The sequence below is a fragment of the Lonchura striata genome, chromosome 20 (genome assembly GCF_046129695.1).
Source record: "Lonchura striata isolate bLonStr1 chromosome 20, bLonStr1.mat, whole genome shotgun sequence".
Lineage (NCBI taxonomy): Eukaryota > Metazoa > Chordata > Aves > Passeriformes > Estrildidae > Lonchura > Lonchura striata.
Genome location: NC_134622.1, coordinates 9,774,714 through 9,791,898, shown reverse-complemented (window position 1 = coordinate 9,791,898; position 17,185 = coordinate 9,774,714). Strand labels below are relative to the sequence as shown.

Sequence of the window (17,185 nt, the reverse complement as noted above, 5' to 3'; positions counted from 1 at the left end):
ACTACAAATCTTGTATATTAATTGATCTTATTATTCTGACAATTAACATTTCATTATCTGCAGATAAATAATGTTCTGTCTGATTGCAGCAGCACTCAGGGAAATGGTCAGGGAATCCACAGCTTCCAGTGCCTAAGTGAACAATTTCTAAAATGCAGCAAATGCCATGAAGATCAGGAGGGTGAAGTCACATTTCAGAGAATAAAACTAAATGTCTGCCATTTATGTTTTCACTTTTGCTGACCAGTTGGTGTCATTCTGACACCCCATCTGTTGTGTCAGAACTCTTTAACAGTGCAGTGCTGTTCACTGGGATTTTGTGACAGAAAAGCTGTATTCTCATCTGCCTGGATTTTCTTGGGAGGGAATTTTTCATAGAGCTCTGTGCAGTGAACTGAGAATCCTCAGTTTCAGAACAGTCATTTTGCTTTGTGCTCTGAAAGAAGGATGCTACCTAAAGTGTGCCAATGCTAATTAAATTAAGTAAGTTAAATAAATACAGCTGCTTAAATTAGAATGGTAAATAGATATTAATTAAATGCCTTCTTAAGAGAGTTTCTAGGATTGTGTAAATTTAAAAGTCCAGCAGAATGTATATGCAAAATCAAATTAACTTGTTATTTTTCAAAAGGAAGGCTATTTTTGCAAATTGATGGCTACTTCTATTATAATGAAGTTCTTTGGTTTGCTCAGGTACTGGGATGAGAATAACTTAGTGTGACACTTAGATCAAATGGTGTTTAATGGCAAAACACTTCTTTAAGTGGTGTTGTTTTTGGCTGCTTGCAGATATTGTGTGCTTGGGAGATTTGCAGGAGGGATGGGGACAAACCAGCAGAGAACTCTTCCTCCAGTGAGAGCAGCACTTAGCCCAGGATTGTGAGCTCTTTATTTAACATCAAGGCAGGATTTTGTTTGAAGCCAGGGCTGTGACATCATCCCAGCTCATTCTCCAGTGGTCATTGGCAATCAGGCTGAGCTCATTACAGAGAACAAAACAAGGGGTGGCTTTTGATTCTGTCCTTGGCTGCTTGCTCTGAAACCCCACTTTTACTCCTAATTTCCAGCACACAGTGCCTGCAGAGCTGTGCTGGGGAGGCAAACAGGGAGCACTGCTCTGATTCACTGAAAATTTTACTTTCTGGGTCTGATAAACCCATTAATCCCATTGTGTCTCAGTGCAGGAACTGCACAGGTGCTCAGGCCTGAGTTTTGAGAGGATCCCTTTATAGGTTTTTATTGTGTTAAAAACAAGTAGAATCCTCCTTTCATTTGGACAGATCAGAGGTATAAAGGCATTTATGAACTGTGATAATGAAAACCAACTTGTGTGTAAATGATCCACATCTCTCCATACTACAGGAATTGTTATTTGTGCTTTTGAGAGTAATTTTTAAGTCTACTGGGCTGCAGCTTTATTTCAGTCAGTTATCTTTACTTCACCACATTTAAAAGCCAAGTATAGATGTTTGATTTGTGCTAAAGCTGAGTTGCTAAATGCATTGTTGTCTACACTTGGGCAAGTTCTCCACAGCCAGTGGAAAGTCTGTTCTTTTAACCTATGAAGTTTCTTCCTGCTGCCCCTGCAGAGAGGAGGAAGGGCCAGATCCTCTGGGCTCCCCAGGGAAGGTATGTTTTGGGCACAAGATCTTGGGGATGCAATGCGGGAATAAGTGGAACGTGAAAACCTGTAGAGATGCTATTTTCACAATTTATAGATGAAACAAAGTGTAGAGAAATCAGCCCTAAATTTTAGATGTGATCAGTAATTCTGGAGTCTTGGTGTTTGAGCGTTGAGTTTGGTGTTGGAGGACACCAGGACATTTTCATGTGGACACTGCTGCTCTGCCTCTGGAGTTCTACTTTCCACGGGAGCCTCCAGTGATGCAGACCAGTAAGGAATAATTTTGGAAGCTGGGCTGAGCTTCTGAGCCCACCAGAGCAGGGGATTGTGCTGGGATCCCAGTTCTTGTGAGAATTCCTGCTGTGGTCAGTGCAGAGCCTGAGCTGGACTTGGCCTCCTGGGCTCCAGATGGGATTTCCAGGAGCATCCATACAAACACCCTCCATCCCTTGTATCTGGTTTGTGGGGGGCAAGTTAAGTGTGGAAGTTCTCATGTCTGTTCAAAGGTTGATTAAATCATTCACTGCTGGTTTTGGAAGGTTTGTGCCTCGTTTCCCTGTCAGGCTGCACTGCCAAGAACTGTATGTACAACAAACCCTGTGGGCAGCCAGGAAAGATGAGAATTATCCTGTTTGATTTTTTAGAGCTTCTGCTTCAATTTCCCATTTGTTAAGGTGAGTGAGTAGCCTTAGAGCCTCTGAAAAGGACATTCTGTTACCTAAGCTTCCTGGTGGTCTTCTCCAGGGACAACTTTTCCCAATAAAAGCTTTTCCCTGGACTCAGATGCTGCATAGAGGGGTTTTCCAGCTGCAGGACTCGATCCTGGCTTCTCACCCTTCTACAGGGAGCAAAAGACACAATATTTTTCAATAAAAGCCCTTAAAACAAACAGAAAATACAATTATTAAAACGTTTCTGTAGCTATAGCTAAATCCGCTCTCAATTTGGGAGTAGGACCAGCTTTTAAATTGATGGGATGGGTCAGGTACATTCTAATTTTAGTGTCAAAGAGGAAAGTTTTCAAATAAGATTCTCAATTAGTAAACAGCTAAAAAATAATGCTCATTTATAAATATCTGGGGTTTTTTTCTTTTAAATGTGGTAGATAAATTATCTGCTTTCCAGAAGTGTTGCTTCTGCCAGTTTGGCAGCTCAGAGCTGTGAAGTGCAAGACGTTGAAAATTTAAAATAATTACGCTTCCTTGGCTACAAAAGAGATTTTTCCGCCCATTAATAACAAGAAAATTAATGTTGGGCCAGCAGTAAAACAGATTAAACTGTGCCCCCCTTGGGATGCCTGACTGCACCTTTAACAGACCTGAAATTGCTCTGATTATTTTAATGTTCTATATTGAAACGTGACAGTGGCTTTGAGTTAATAGTTAAAGAGGCTGAAATTGGAACACCTCTGCACAAGTTTTTTCCCATTGAGCAGAGAAAGTGGGCAGGAAAACTCTCCTGGAGAGTAAATCAAGCTGTAATTATTTAATGACAGAATAATTCTTCAGTTTTTCTGTTCATTTTCTTCTGGTTTTCAACTTGAATTATTGCCTTGGAAGACAAATACGTTAAAATTAAGGCAGTTTGATGAGTTGCAGGTATAAATGTGTTCCTATGTCCCATGTCACCAAAGGAGGAATCCTTGATGATTGATGGCTTGATCAGAAATTGCATTTTGGGTTGGTTGTGAAGGAAGAGCTGTAGCCATGGATTATTTGAGGAGTTATTAGAGTCATAGGGAGTTATTTATTCACAAAATAATATTTTGCTTCTCTTTCTTTTGACTTCTTGGGATTTTTTTAAATATTTACATTAAATCTTTACGTGCTTGCATTTATTTTGTGGTGAATTTTTCTAAAATCAGAATTTCATTATTTAGGTAAGATTTTTTTGAGACCCAGTTTTGTAACTGCAGCACCTGCTCCACTTGGGAGTACCCAGGGCTTGAGCAGCTCTGATATTTGGCTGTATTTTCACCTACCTAGGAGAGGGATTGAGTGGGTATAAATAAAGCTGCTGTTCCTGGGTCGGGCCAGATCCTCAGAAAACCATGGGCTGTATAAACTTTGTCCCATGAATGCAATTTCTCAGCCCAGGGAGCTCAGTGGAACAGGAATCCTGTCCCCGTGAGCCTGTGGAAGGTGGCAGTGCCAGGAGAAATCCGTGTGGACTGAACCAGGAGCTGCTCTAAGTCACTGTGGTTCCCCTGAGCGCTCTGAGCCTGTAATTTGGGAACCTCCAAAGCTCAGCACCAACCTTGTGTGGGATCCAAGTTCAGATTTCCAAACTGAAGCGTGAGAGGCTCATATTTTTTATCACTTTTTGGACAGGCAGCGAGTTGGTGCAGTGGCTGGACTGGGCATGGAAATCTGAGGGTTGCATTCCTAAATCCAGACTCTCCATGGATCCACATTTCCTCCATGCAGATGTGTGCCCGATTCCCAGCACTCGTGCCCTTGGTGTTTTGAAAAGAAAGCCAACACAGCTTGAAGGTGTCGAGTCCTTCAGTGAGTGCTTTGGGGAGGTGGAAAACCCTCTGAAAACTGAAGGCAAGCTCCTGGTGAAGCTCCAAACCGTGTGGACCTCATTTCTGTGCACGCAATCAACAGCTCTGCAATTAGGGAGGTGTTATAAATAGGATGTGGTGGGGCTGCCCAGCGCTCTCTAATTTTCCCCGGGCCTGCCAGGAGCTGAGGACTCCGTGTCCCATCAGCAGCTCCAGGCCCAGCTCGTCAGGCAGGGGGAGGAAGCTCTCAGATAAACACGGCGCAGCCTCAGCTCCCAATCGCTCCTGCCTTCCGCTTCCAGGCCCTATAATTAGAAGTCCTTCTTTTCCTTGTATTCCCAGTTGACGCAAATGCTTTTTGTGGCTTGGCACCTCATTTAGGGCGTGGGCTTAGTTTATGGCCAGGCCAGAGTCTGGTTTAGTCTTCTGATACTGCATAAATAGCTCTTAACCCACAGTCTACATCTGTACTAGTTTTTCCTTTTATGCATATATTCCTGGTGGTTTTATTTCTATCCTGAAAGAAGCTGATTGTTTCCCCAAACAGAATGCAGGAAAAGTAGGAAGCTGTAAATTAGGGCAGGTAAAACAAAGCTTTGCTATTTTTTTTTCCTCATCTAGGATATCTGTTCCTTTGGAACTAGATTTTAATCATCTCTGTGGATTTAAAATAACCACACAGTAAAACAGTCATTAATTTAATATGGCTGCACCCTCACACTGTGGATAAGCAAAATCAGAATTTTTGCAATGAGATATATACTAAATGAAGTCTGGTTTACACATAAATTTCCACTGGGTCCTGTGTATGCAAGACTTCAAATGGATTTCAGCTGCTATCTGTTAAACAGGGATTAATGCCAGTTGGAAAAATAAGCAGGAAATCCTCAAGAATTATTCACTTTTCATCTCTGATTATTCACCCATAAAGTCCTTCATAAGAGAAGACATTTGGACTGAACATAGCACAGCTTTAACCTGTATTTCCGTCTAAACAACTTTTTGGGAAAACTGTCACAAGGCCTCTTAAGAAGCTTGAGTTGAAGTTTCCTGCACTTGAAAGTGAAAGTGAGGTAGGACCAGGATTCTGGTTCGTGTTTCTCCGCTGGGATTAGGAATTCCTGCTGGGATGCTGCAGGGGGATGGAGAGAGAAACAAAATGGCTGAGCTGTGGTAATGGAAAACTGGGATACTTCAGTGTGAAGTAATGAGAGCTGGAAAATCCCACCACAAACCCCAGGCCAGTGTTCTGAAACATGGGTGATTTATTGTTTGAATAACAGGGGTGAGGAAGAGATTTCAAAATGCTGTTTTATAAATACACGTTCTTTCCCATCTGTGGTGTTGTGCTTGGGACCTCGGTGTTGATACAAGTCCTGCCAGAATATATTTGTACTTCAAATGCAAATGTGGGTGTGAAAGGGCCTCCTTTAACTTACTGAAAAAGAGTCTCTAATACAAGTGAAGGGCCTGTTTTCCCTGGGCTTTCATCTAATAAATGCATTTATTCCAAATGGGACAGGCAGCAGGAGTTTAGATACAAATTGCCAAATCAGATACCACTCATCTTTCTATTTTTAAGTCAAACCCTTTCCAGCCACAAATGTATTATCTTTCACCTCTGTACTCCTTCAAGTTGGCAAAAGCAGAGAAAAGAAACCCCAAACCAAACCCAGAAAACCCAAAGGCAAAGCACACATGGAACCAAGAGCTGGGAGCATCGTCTGGGGCTGCTCAGAGCTGCAGGTAGATGAAATGTCACAGCTGTGCCTGTTGGGATCCAGGGTGTCACTGAAGGTACAAATAGGGACCACCACGGATTCTGGGGGCTCGTGTGCCACAGGTTTTGGTGTTTGTGCCCAGAGTGAGCCCTGCTCTGCCTGAAGACAGCATTGTAGGGTTGGGAAGAAGCCTGTGAGGAGCAGGGGGATGATACCCTCCCTGCACCATCCGCAGACACCTGCGGCTCTCGCCAGCGCTGGAAACCAGATCCCGCTGAGCTGAGCACCCATGGATTGCATGGATAGCACAGGATGGTGATCCTGGTGTTTTCACTGACTCAGGGTCCTTACACGGCATTTTGTCTCCAGTTCCAGACAGATTTTTGGCAGATTTAGGTTTTTTTTACCATCTTCCTTGCGCTGTGCCATGCACTCGGATCCAGATGAAGAACGCTCTGCTGGGATCTGTGGATGCACTCAGCCCTGGGTCTGCATTTATAAAAGACTTCTCAAGCCTTGGAGGAGGAAATACTACCTTGTCTACTCAGTCTTTAGAGAAGTCTTATGGATCCATCTCCTCCAGCTTCTCATTTTCTAAGGTCCTTTCCATTGGGAATAAAGAGAGAGCACAAAAGGACCCAAAGCACCCTCCATGTCTATATAAAGCTGTCTAATGCATGAGGAGAGACAAACATGGGAATAGAGAAGATAAATTCTTCCTGGTTTGAATCAGATCTTTTGGAATATCCTTGCTCCAGTAACAGCAGCAGCCTAATTCCAGCACACAAACCCCTCTTTGCTTCCAGCTTTCTCTGCTGGAAATGCTATATATTATTGAGGACCGCACACTTCACTAGAAGGGAAGTGTAGTTTGTGATGTTGCAGAACAGAATTAATGCAAATTGTGTGCATAATCCCACACGAAAGGCTTGGCTGCCTTGCACCGGAGCAACTTGAGCTGTATTTCCTATCAACACAGTCACTACAAATCAAGGAAATTGCCAGTTAAGCCAACATTAACATCCAGACCAACCTCAGCTCACATGCCTTACCGCCCAAACATAATACCCCAGTGCTCTCCCGGATTTCTCAGCTCCATAACAAACTCCCTTTCATTTCTAACACTCGGGGCCGGAGGAACAGCCGGGAACAGTAAAAGTGTGTCTGCTGGAGGGAATCTTGCTGAGCTCAGATGTGAGATGGTGCGTTTGTGCGAGCTGCAGGAAATGCCTGGGTGCAGCGTGGGTGGCCGCGCCGGCTCTGGCCCTGCCAGCCTCAGTGGTCAAGCCGAGGGGAAGCTTGGAGGCAGTTTTGTCTCCGAGAGCAATTTGGATTTTGTACCTTGCTGCTGGTGGGCCTCAGCGCCTTGGAACTGCGTGTTTGCTTCGCAGGATCCTTCTTTCAGAGGTTTTGGAGAAGCTGAGGTGGGCCCTGTTGGTGCCGTGTTGCCCTGGGAGGGATTTCTGGACATTGGACACACAGGGCTGAGCCTTCGGCCTCTGTGGCCAAAGGAATTTTTCTTTCTAGGCCTAAAGGACCAGGAAGAAAAGACAGAAATTTTTCTGTCTGGCCCTAAAGGACCCAACCTCTTGAATTCCAGGATTGCCATGGAGGGAAAACACTCAGGGTACCAATCTAGTGATGAAATAGTGAAATGAAATTAGCTTTTCCCATAGAAAAGCTAATCACACTTAATTTTTACTCTGCTGCTTGGCATGCTTTTTACCGTTTAACACTAAAATTTACCAAGTGTCATAAGGTGGGAAATCAGTGGTAATGTGTGAGAGGTTTCAAATGTGTGCTGTTATCTGGGACAGCAGAGGGAAAAGCAGTTTCTGCTATCCCCTGTAAATAAATGAAGGCAATGGACACTCATTTATGGCAGAAATAAGATAACCATTTATCCTCTGAATAAGTGTCACATAAAACATGGGGACTAAGTTCTCTTCCTGCAGGATAAAAGGTTTCAGTTGTGCTTTATGTGGAGAAATATTACAACAGACCTGAGTGGGAATTCCTAGTTCTTCTTTAACAGATGGGTACCCTGAAAATTATTTAGAATATCACTATTAAACTGCTAAAATCACTTTGTACTTGATGTTAACTAAATATCCGAGGGTTACTTTGGGTGATAACCTATTAATTTTCATTAATAACAGAAAAATAAATCTGTAGTTTGTTACTGTAATCCTAAATTCTGCCATGATGCTGTATTTCCTTATATGTGCAAAAATGCTTAAGTTTTTGTATAAATGGGTATAAATTTATGGCAAAATGACTTCAAATATCTTTGTAAATGTTTAAAACTGGGTTATGGGCTGAGACATTGTGGGATGAAAAAGCAAACAGCAACTTTAGGTTACTGTGGTTCTGCTGATCTAATTGAATCATTTCAGTACCTCCACCAGTGACCTGTTTTTAATGAACCTGGTACCTCATTTAGTGTTTCATTTGAAAGCTCTCAACTCTGCTTTTCACCAATAAATCAGACAGTTTCTTTCATTTATAAAGAAGATGCTTCTTCAGGATTGTTTTGGTATGGGCTGCTTTGGCTGGATTTCCATAATCTCTTCTTCCAAAAATTGTTATTGTGGAGACATCAATCTTTTTTACGCTGGCTCTTGCCCAGAGAAGAGCATTTGGGGGTTTTGCTGTAACATTCATCACTTCAATGCTTCATATTGGCACACAGTTCTCAAGTTGAGTTGGAATATTCAGATTTTTCCGATGTTTTTATAGATTGTTTTGTAATACTATCTTAATATATTAATACTTCAGTAGTAGTACTGTGAATATGATTTCAGTTGAAGTCCTGATTAATTTTTATAAGGTGAATCCCTTTCAATTCAATAATTTTCTGTGTTTTCTTCTGTTTCCAAACCCCAAATGTAAGCCACACTCAGTGTTTTTTAGACAGACACTTTAAGCCTCTTCTTTTGCAGCAATTAATCTTTTGTGTTTTTGTGTTTCTTTTTTTTTTTCCTTTTTTACCCAGGGATGTTGCTGGTCACCACTGACACATTAGGCCATGATTTCCATGTTTTCCAAATCCTGACACATCCTTGGTCATCATCACAAAGTGCCGTCCATCACTTGTACACACTTCACAGGGGAGAGACCGAAGCCAAAGTAAGTTAAACTCTGCTGAAGAATAATCCCCAGACACCTTATACATTCTGTGTATGTTGGCACTTTAATGTTTGTTTCAGCACACAAAGAGCCTTTCTTGTGCTCCAGCCACAGAAGGGATAAGAGCAGAGCATTTAACCTGGACAATAATAAATTCTTGCCCTTTGCAATGAGGTGCTGTCAGATTTATTCAGATCTGGCACTGCCTCCAAAGAGCCCTGATTATTGGCTGTGTTTGCACTTAACCTTTTCTCATGTAACATGTTCAACATTTGTCTTGTGCCCGTGAAGGAACTGTCAGCATTTGCCTGACTCTGGTGGTAAAAGCCACAGACAGACTAAAATTAAAGAGTTGAAAGGAAGAGTTAATCAAAAGGCTGTGATTAACTTTGCTTAGCACAGTGGGGGAACCTGCAGAGACACCCCAGTTTAACTTCCCTGTTGAAAAATCCCCCTCTCAGAGATGGAGGGCTACGTTAGGATATTATCCAAGGGTGGAGAAGTCTGGAATTGTATTTTAAACAATGCTCAGTGAAGTTGATTTGCTGGTGAGGTGGAGAAAAGGGATCTGCTCCCACTGCAGAGCTATGGATGTGGCAGCAGCGAGTTCTGCTCGAGTCCTTCACGGTGAGCACCAGCAGAGCCTCACCTCTGGAGCTCTGAGGAACTGCTGAGGAACCTGCTTTAAATACAGGAATAAAAATGTCACCACAGGGTAAGAAATGAGTATTGCACTTGCTGATGCAATTACACACAGGAAGCACAGACTTGTGACAGCCTGGCAGATGTAAAGCACTGACAGGGACAGCCTGGGGCTCTGTGATTGTGGTCCTGGCACTGGGAGCTCGGGTGGTTCTGGTACCTGATTACAGATCCTTCAAACGTTTTTTTTTCCCTGGGAGTTGAGCAGTTTCCCTCAAGTTTCTCACCATACCTTTGTAACGAGTAGAATGTGAAAGCTTTATTGAATGTAGCAGTGGTTGATCAAGTTTTGAGCAGGGTGAATTTACATTTCTGGTCTTTAAAATACTCTAAAGCTTTTCTGCTACCATTCTGGAAGAGTGGAATTGGTGTTACAGGCAATGGTTTGCTATCAGAAAGAATAACCAATCTGGAAAGTGAGAGGAAATTAGGACAAACTGTTCATTTAGGATAATATCTATAATACTAACAAGTAATTTTTATAAATATTACATAGAGCAATGAGATCTGTGTGTATACACGTACTCTGCCATCTACTTGGGCATGTTCTATAATGTGTTCAATGTTTTAGAGTTATTTTTGTTCTTCCTTCATACAAAGTCTCAATATTGAAACCCAAAGCACAGGACTTCAGTCATGAGGAACAAAGATGTTCTTCTGGTTTTTACAGCTGATAAATTTGTTTTCAAGGCACACATTGGAAACCAAACAGAACACTTATTAGAGAAGAAACCCTTATTGATACATGTTTTTTTGGGATATAGTATTAGCATCTCTGTGAAAGCATTGCATTAAAATTCTCAGAATCAACATAGTAAAATTTTCTCCTAGCTTGCCACACAGTTTTCATTTGGGATGTGAACAGTATAGCTTTTGGAATGGCATAAAATGGAGAAAATTCTTACCAGTCTGAGGTGTGTTGGTGGATTTCACAACTCCCTGGATAATTAAACAATATTGCATTGGTATTTGTGATTCTCAACACACATAGTTTGAAATACTTATATAATATGAGGGATTGTTTTACTTTTTTCTTTTGGAATAACAGCATAGCTGTTCAATGAGAGGAGAGTTTGCTGGTGCTGCTGTTCTGTTGTGTGAATTTCATGTATGAGGAGCATTAGACAAGAATTTTGGAGACTGTTCAATATAAAATTCTCAGTGCAGCCCACACTGGGAGCCTCTGTACCTTCTGTCTGATTAGAACAGTATTTGTACATTTGCTACCAGGCCTTTTTCCTTTTTTCTTTCCCCCACCCCGGTTTAAAACTAGCTGTGAATCAAGGCCAATGGTCTTAAAGGTCACCTTCTGTACTGGAGCTATAAAAAGTTCTAATTTGTGTTGATGGACATGAGTGATTATCAGTGTCAGAATTTGTTTAGCTAGTACCCATTATAAATTGTTTAAACATCATCATTATGGCCATATTATATGTGGGATTTTAATGTCTGTGCTGAAATCAGCTCTGCTTTTTTACGTGAGGTTTTGGCTGACAGAGCTTCACCCCAGTTTTCCCAAAATCTCCTTTTTGTGACTCAGATAAAGATGGGGTGGGATGGAAGGCAGACCTCAGAAGGGAATTGTGAAGCAATGACCATGGCAGAATGTGAAGTGCTCAGATAGTTCACCGAGTCCCAAGGTCACAGCGTTCAAAGTCACTGTTCTGCAAACACAGACAGAAGTCCCTGTTTTGGTTGTACCAGATTGAGATCTTTTAGCCTTTGAGCGCCACTTGTGCTTTAGATTTTATATTTTTCCCTGAAGAGGACAAAGAGCAGCACTGAGTAACACCAGGAAGGTCCATTGCAAGGGCTGGTTGCATTTTACTGAGTCAGAGAGAGAACTGAACCTCTCAGAGGACGTGTGCTTGCACACTTCAGCTGTGAAGAGGAGAAATGTGCATGTGTATGTGTTGCGCATTTTGGTTAAGGATCCATTTTCTTGTCCTCCAGCTCTTGCATTGTGAGGCAACACTTACTGCACTCATATTTTTACCCAAGAGCATTCTGGAAGGTTTCTAATGAAGGCATAGCGTGTTCTGAACTGAAGAAGCTCATTTACTTGCAGATGAAAGTTAGCCTGTCACCTGATGATCCTTTCTCTTTGATCTGAAATTGTAAACAGCAAAAACAAAATCCCTGAAAACAGTATTATCTCAGCCTAGGACAAATAAATGTAACGATAGCATCAGCTGGCTGCTGGCCAGCTCCTCTGTAATCTTTTACTCTGTCCAACTTTTGTTATTCCCACTCCCAAACTGCAGCTAGAACTGACTTCAGTTGGAGAAGGTAAACAGGGAATGATAAAAACATTCCAGCCAGGCTGCCACGGAGAATGTGTGATGTGATACTTTTCCAGGGAACACACAAATGTTTCAGTGATATGATTCCACAGAGACTGTTCAAGCTTGTGCCCAGGTAGTGAAACAGTGGAACAACTTCCAAATATTGGATGTGAATCTCCATGGCCATGAGGAATTCCTTCCTGTGTGTGACATGCTCGTAGCTGGTTATTGAAAGGTTAGGAAGATTTTCTTATTTCTAGGAAAGAAGCTGGGCTTGAAATAATCAAGATTGGTTTGGGGAAGTGATCAGTGGTGGATGAGAGCTGACAAGAAGAAGCTGCTGCAGTCAGAAGTAGCTTGGCTGCCCTGGGGAGATGCAGCCCTGAGTATTTGCAGGCTCAGCCATTGATGGAGAGCTCAGCTCTGGTTAAAGGCCCCACGTGAATCCCTCACTGTGCCCACATTCTGCCCTTGCTTTTACACAGAACTGAAATCAGTGTTGAGGACTTGGGGAGACACAGTTGGGTCTGCATGGGTCTGATAAATCATATTGTGTAGGCCGTGATTTTATTATTTTTTCATTTATGTTTGTTGCGACATCATTTCCTTAATTTTCTTAGCCAAAAAAATTCACATACAGACCAGTTTTCTAATTTATTTTGACCCTTACCTCCTCAGGACTGCTGCTCTTTCTCATTGCTTAATGATACTGGTTTTTCTTTCTGCCATCTCCCTGCACAGCATAATTCAATACTTGAGTCCTGTGCTTCAAATCAGGGTGTTTTTTCTCTGTGACACAGCACGGTGATCATGAACAGGTCACGTTCCTGTTGCAGCACTGCTGGTCTTACTCTGCAAGTTTAATTAAATGCAGTAAAATGCACAAGAATATACAGATTGCACCTGGTGTAACTCCACATGACTGACAGAGGGGTGGTAGGAAGGAAAAAAAGAGTGCTAGGAAGATCAAAATGTGGTTTCTTTCTGATCATTATTACTGAGATCCAAGGTTCAGCTTTGTGAGGTTGGTTTTCTGTTATGTGAATTACCTGGAAGCAGTCTTGTGCTGGGTGCTCTGGGCTGACCCTGTCTGAGCAGGGAGGTTGGACCACAAGAGCCTCTGTGGCCCCTTCCAACCCAACCCATTCTGTGATTCTGTGATTCAGAAATTGTTTCTTGATCTGTACAGTATTGAAAGCTGATCCTCAGCAGAGTTGTTGACATGTGCCAGGTCCTTGGAGGACTCTTTATAATTAAATTACCTGACTGTATCACTCAGGGCAGACTCTGAGTGGTAGCTACATTTTAATTCAGTTTTCTGGAGGATTTTACATCATAATGTTCAAAACACAGGGAAATAGAGAAGTGGAAGTTATAAAGAAGCATAGAAGAGTAATTGGAGGGAAACAGGAGAAGACAGGAAGCACATTGACCTTTTGGAGGAAATCCAGAGGAGGCCACCAAAATGTTTAGAGGTCTGGAGCCCCTCTCATATGAGGAAAGGCAAAGAGAATTGGGATTTTTCAGCCTGGAAAAGAGGTGGCTTTGGAATGGTGTATTTTGTGGCCCTACAGTACCTGAAGGGAGCCTGCAAGAAAGATGGGGAGTCTAGGACTGAAAAGAATTTGAAAACATCTTACAGGTTCCCAAATTAAACAAAATCTCCAGCCTGTAAATCCCTTTACTGGTCTAGACAGAAGAGAATAGATAAAATTTTAAAATACAGACGTGAGTGTTAAATGTGACATTGACCTTGAGCTATAGAATAAACTTTGCATCGTGAGAGAACTGGTGTACTTTGTACTTTATTAACATATATCTGTAAACACTATGGGGTCTTGATTGATTTTTGGTATCTAAACATTGCATCATAATTAACAACAAATCCAGAAATGTATTATAAATACATGAAATAATAGTACATTAACCTAAAGAACAGCAATAAACTGCAACGCTTAGCATAAACTTGAAAACCACTAATGGGCCACTGTGCAGTTTGTTTATACTCTGAGCAGTCGAGAACTCGGCGTAATGTACAGGAACGTGGTGGGGAACAGCACAGCCCAGGGCATAATTTATAGGGCTTTATTCATGGACACAGCTGATTTTTGAAGTTGTTTCTGAGACTGCCACGATGAGCATTGTCCTTTCAGCCTGGTCCATGCCTTCTTCCAGTTCTCCTGGAGAGTTATGGGCTCCTTCGCGTTGCACAGATGGATTTTTGCTGTTTTGATATGAGCGTGTTTAATTCATGCCCTTGGAATTGGGAATGTTCTCTGAATCATCTCCTTGGACTGCCTGTGGTTCTGCTGCTCCTCCTGTATCTGTGACAGACAAACGAGGCCATGTTTGAGAGCAGTGAGCAATAGGTGAATCACGTGGAACAGCAGCTTCCAAAATACTCTTTGCCACTGCTGAGCAGGGTTTCCTAGCTCTGTTCCTGTAAATCTTAATTCATTGCACTCTTCTGTCAATGCTTTTTTCCATGTTATTACTGAGCATTAGAACCCTTCTGCCTTTGTGGTTTCAGCCATGTTTTAGGGAGCCGTGCCCATGATGCCCGCTCTGACTGCAGCCAGTGTTTGTGAGCGCTTTTTTAAAGAGAGCATTTGGGATTACGGAGTTCCACACTTTCTTCCTGTAGATCAGGAATACTTTTTCTCTGTGTAATGTTTACACTGAGGGAAAAAAAAACATCCTGTAGTGATTGTTTCCCAGTTTCTTGGCTGGGGTTGTCATTTGCCAGGGCTGTTGTGTGTAGTTTTTGAAAGAACATAACCCTCAGGGTGCCAACTGGAAACTGAGTACTAAAGTAGAAACACACAGTTTTGTTGCATGCTACAGTCAGATGGATTTTTTTCTCTGTCATCTCATAGTTCTGTTGTAACTGAAGAGTGGCAGTTTCTACGCAGTTCATATGTTTGTTTTTGACCAGAATTTGCCACTTTAACAGCAAGTACTGAAATACTCCTGGTGCCGTCGTTTTCCCTGACTCGACGGCCTTCGGGGTTTTTTAGGAGCCCTTATTAATCCCTGTGGGGTCTCTAATCCCTTCTGAGCAATCTGTTAAGGTGAAACACTTTGTAAGCAGACTCAGAGCTCGAGTGCTGCACTGTAGGTCGGTCAGAGCTGAATCCTGGACGTGCCAAAGCTGTCAGGTTTGGGGAGCTCGCTGAGCTGCACCGGTGGCGGCTCCTTTGGGGATGTCACCAGGACTGAAAGGAGCAGGTGTGGAGCCCTAGTTTAGGTTTATCTCGCTAATGTTGATGAAGCATTTTGTGTTGTGACAGTGTGTCAATCAAATATCTTGTCACAAGTCACCAGACTTAAATCCTTTTTTTATCTCCGAGGCTTCAGGGCTCTGTTGGAAACTTGCACTTCGATGAATACTTTGCTGCTTTTGTCTGGAATAGCTGGAGCGCATTTCTGGAATATTTGTCAAGATTTTATCAGTGTTTACTCCAATTTGAGTACCTAGTGCATTGTAAAACTGGCTTCAGTGAAAACTTAAGTAATTTTATTTCGTTTATGCTGCTTAATAATATAATGAAAACTAATCCTTCGTCTATATGTTTGTTTGCCGTGGTAAATCCCACTTGTGTCCATGGTTCGTTTTAGTCAGCTTTTACCTTTAAAAACATTTTTGGAAGAATTGTTTCAGGACTTTTTTTTCTCTATGATAAATCATTTTAACTTCGACTACTTGTTTTCTTGAGTTGTCTGCCAGGACGGCCTTGGAAACAAACTTTAATCTCTCTTTTAAAGCATTCCTTCAGGAACAAGAATTTGCTTTCCATCAAAGTGTTGTGTAAAGCACACTTGAAAGAGAATTAAATCCTTCTGGACTTCGTATCTGAGATCTATGCAAGGAGTAACCATAGTGGAAAATGTTTAACTGTATTTTTATATTTGCTTCAAAACTGACCATTTTAAGCTAAAATAAGACTTGTACCAATATTTGCCAAAATCAGGCCCAGTGGTGAGATCTCTCTCTTTTCTTCTCATCCCTCCCTTTTCCCATTTTAGGGCAATCTCTAAAGATTAAACAAGCAAATACAAAACATGTAATTGAAACAATTTCCCAGCTCTTTTTAGAACAAAATTCTGTTTGAAAACTACATCAAGATCTTGTGGCTTTCTGCAGCACTTTGCAGCATGGTTTGTTTTCATAATCTCAGAATATTTTGAAAAGTACACAAAATTTGGAACTGTGAATTACAGTGTATATCCTGAATACTAAGTTCATAGATAAGCGCACCAAAATTCAAATTATTACCTAAATGTGAGGGGTTTTTTTTCCCCATTTCCCATTCAGATTTGTGTTTGAGACATGACCCCTGTGTTGGAGGCGTGCGCGTTGGTGGCTTCATTCCCCTGTCACTCCTTTTTTCCAGGTACAGGATATCTCCTTCAGCCACGACTGCCGCTGGGTGGTGGTCAGCACGCTCCGAGGCACTTCCCACGTTTTCCCCATCAATCCCTACGGGGGCCAGCCCTGTGTCAGGACTCACATGTCCCCACGCGTGGTCAATCGCATGAGCCGCTTCCAGAAGAGCGCGGGGCTGGAGGAGATCGAGCAGGAGCTGACGTCGAAGCAGGGCGGACGCTGCAGCCCCGTGCCCGGCCTGTCCAGCAGCCCCTCTGGCTCACCTCTCCATGGTAAGTCCACTTTCTTCCTTTCTTTCTGCCATCAGGGTAATATGAATTTCATAAAATGCTGTAGATGCTGTGCAAAAATATGTGATGTAAGCAGATAGTGCGGGAATGAGCCAAGGTGGAAACACTCTGGGAAGGCAGTTCTAGTTTTGCATCTTGCTCTAAGTAAATGGTGCTGTCACAGGTGTGTTAATAATTTCTACTCAAAACTGAAAGGTTGGGGGTCTTTAGGTTTCAAGTCTTGTTTCCATGTAGCACGTAGTCAGTAAACTGGTCTGTATTCAAAGAATTTTATTGCTTAAAATTCTCATTGGTCATTGGCCTTGATGATCACAAAGCACATCTGGATAGCTGCAGTAAATACTGCTCGAGGAGAAATGTGGGAACAAGGCAGTGGGAAGCTGGTGGCACAGATTTGTGTCTGCTTTTTGTGTGTGTGTGGGAACAATGTGACAAATAATGTGTAAAGGTAAAGAAATCTGTAAGAACTGATCTGTCCATCCTGTTCCTGTGGTGGATATACCTTGGAGAAATTAGAAGGATGTGAAGGGGAGCTTCAAAA

General features: G+C 42.2%; 1 protein-coding gene across 6 annotated transcripts in view; it reads left to right on the top strand.

The window, feature by feature from the left end:
* The window catches only part of BCAS3 (BCAS3 microtubule associated cell migration factor), a 298,857-nt gene that overhangs the window by 62,152 nt on the left and 219,520 nt on the right, over positions 1-17,185 (top strand). For all 6 annotated transcript variants that reach the window (XM_077787568.1, XM_077787567.1, XM_021524867.3 and 3 more), the window contains 2 exons: positions 8,847-8,980; positions 16,362-16,626. In XM_077787568.1, the coding sequence (XP_077643694.1) occupies positions 8,847-8,980; positions 16,362-16,626 (399 nt within the window). The remainder of the gene's footprint in view (positions 1-8,846; positions 8,981-16,361; positions 16,627-17,185) is intronic.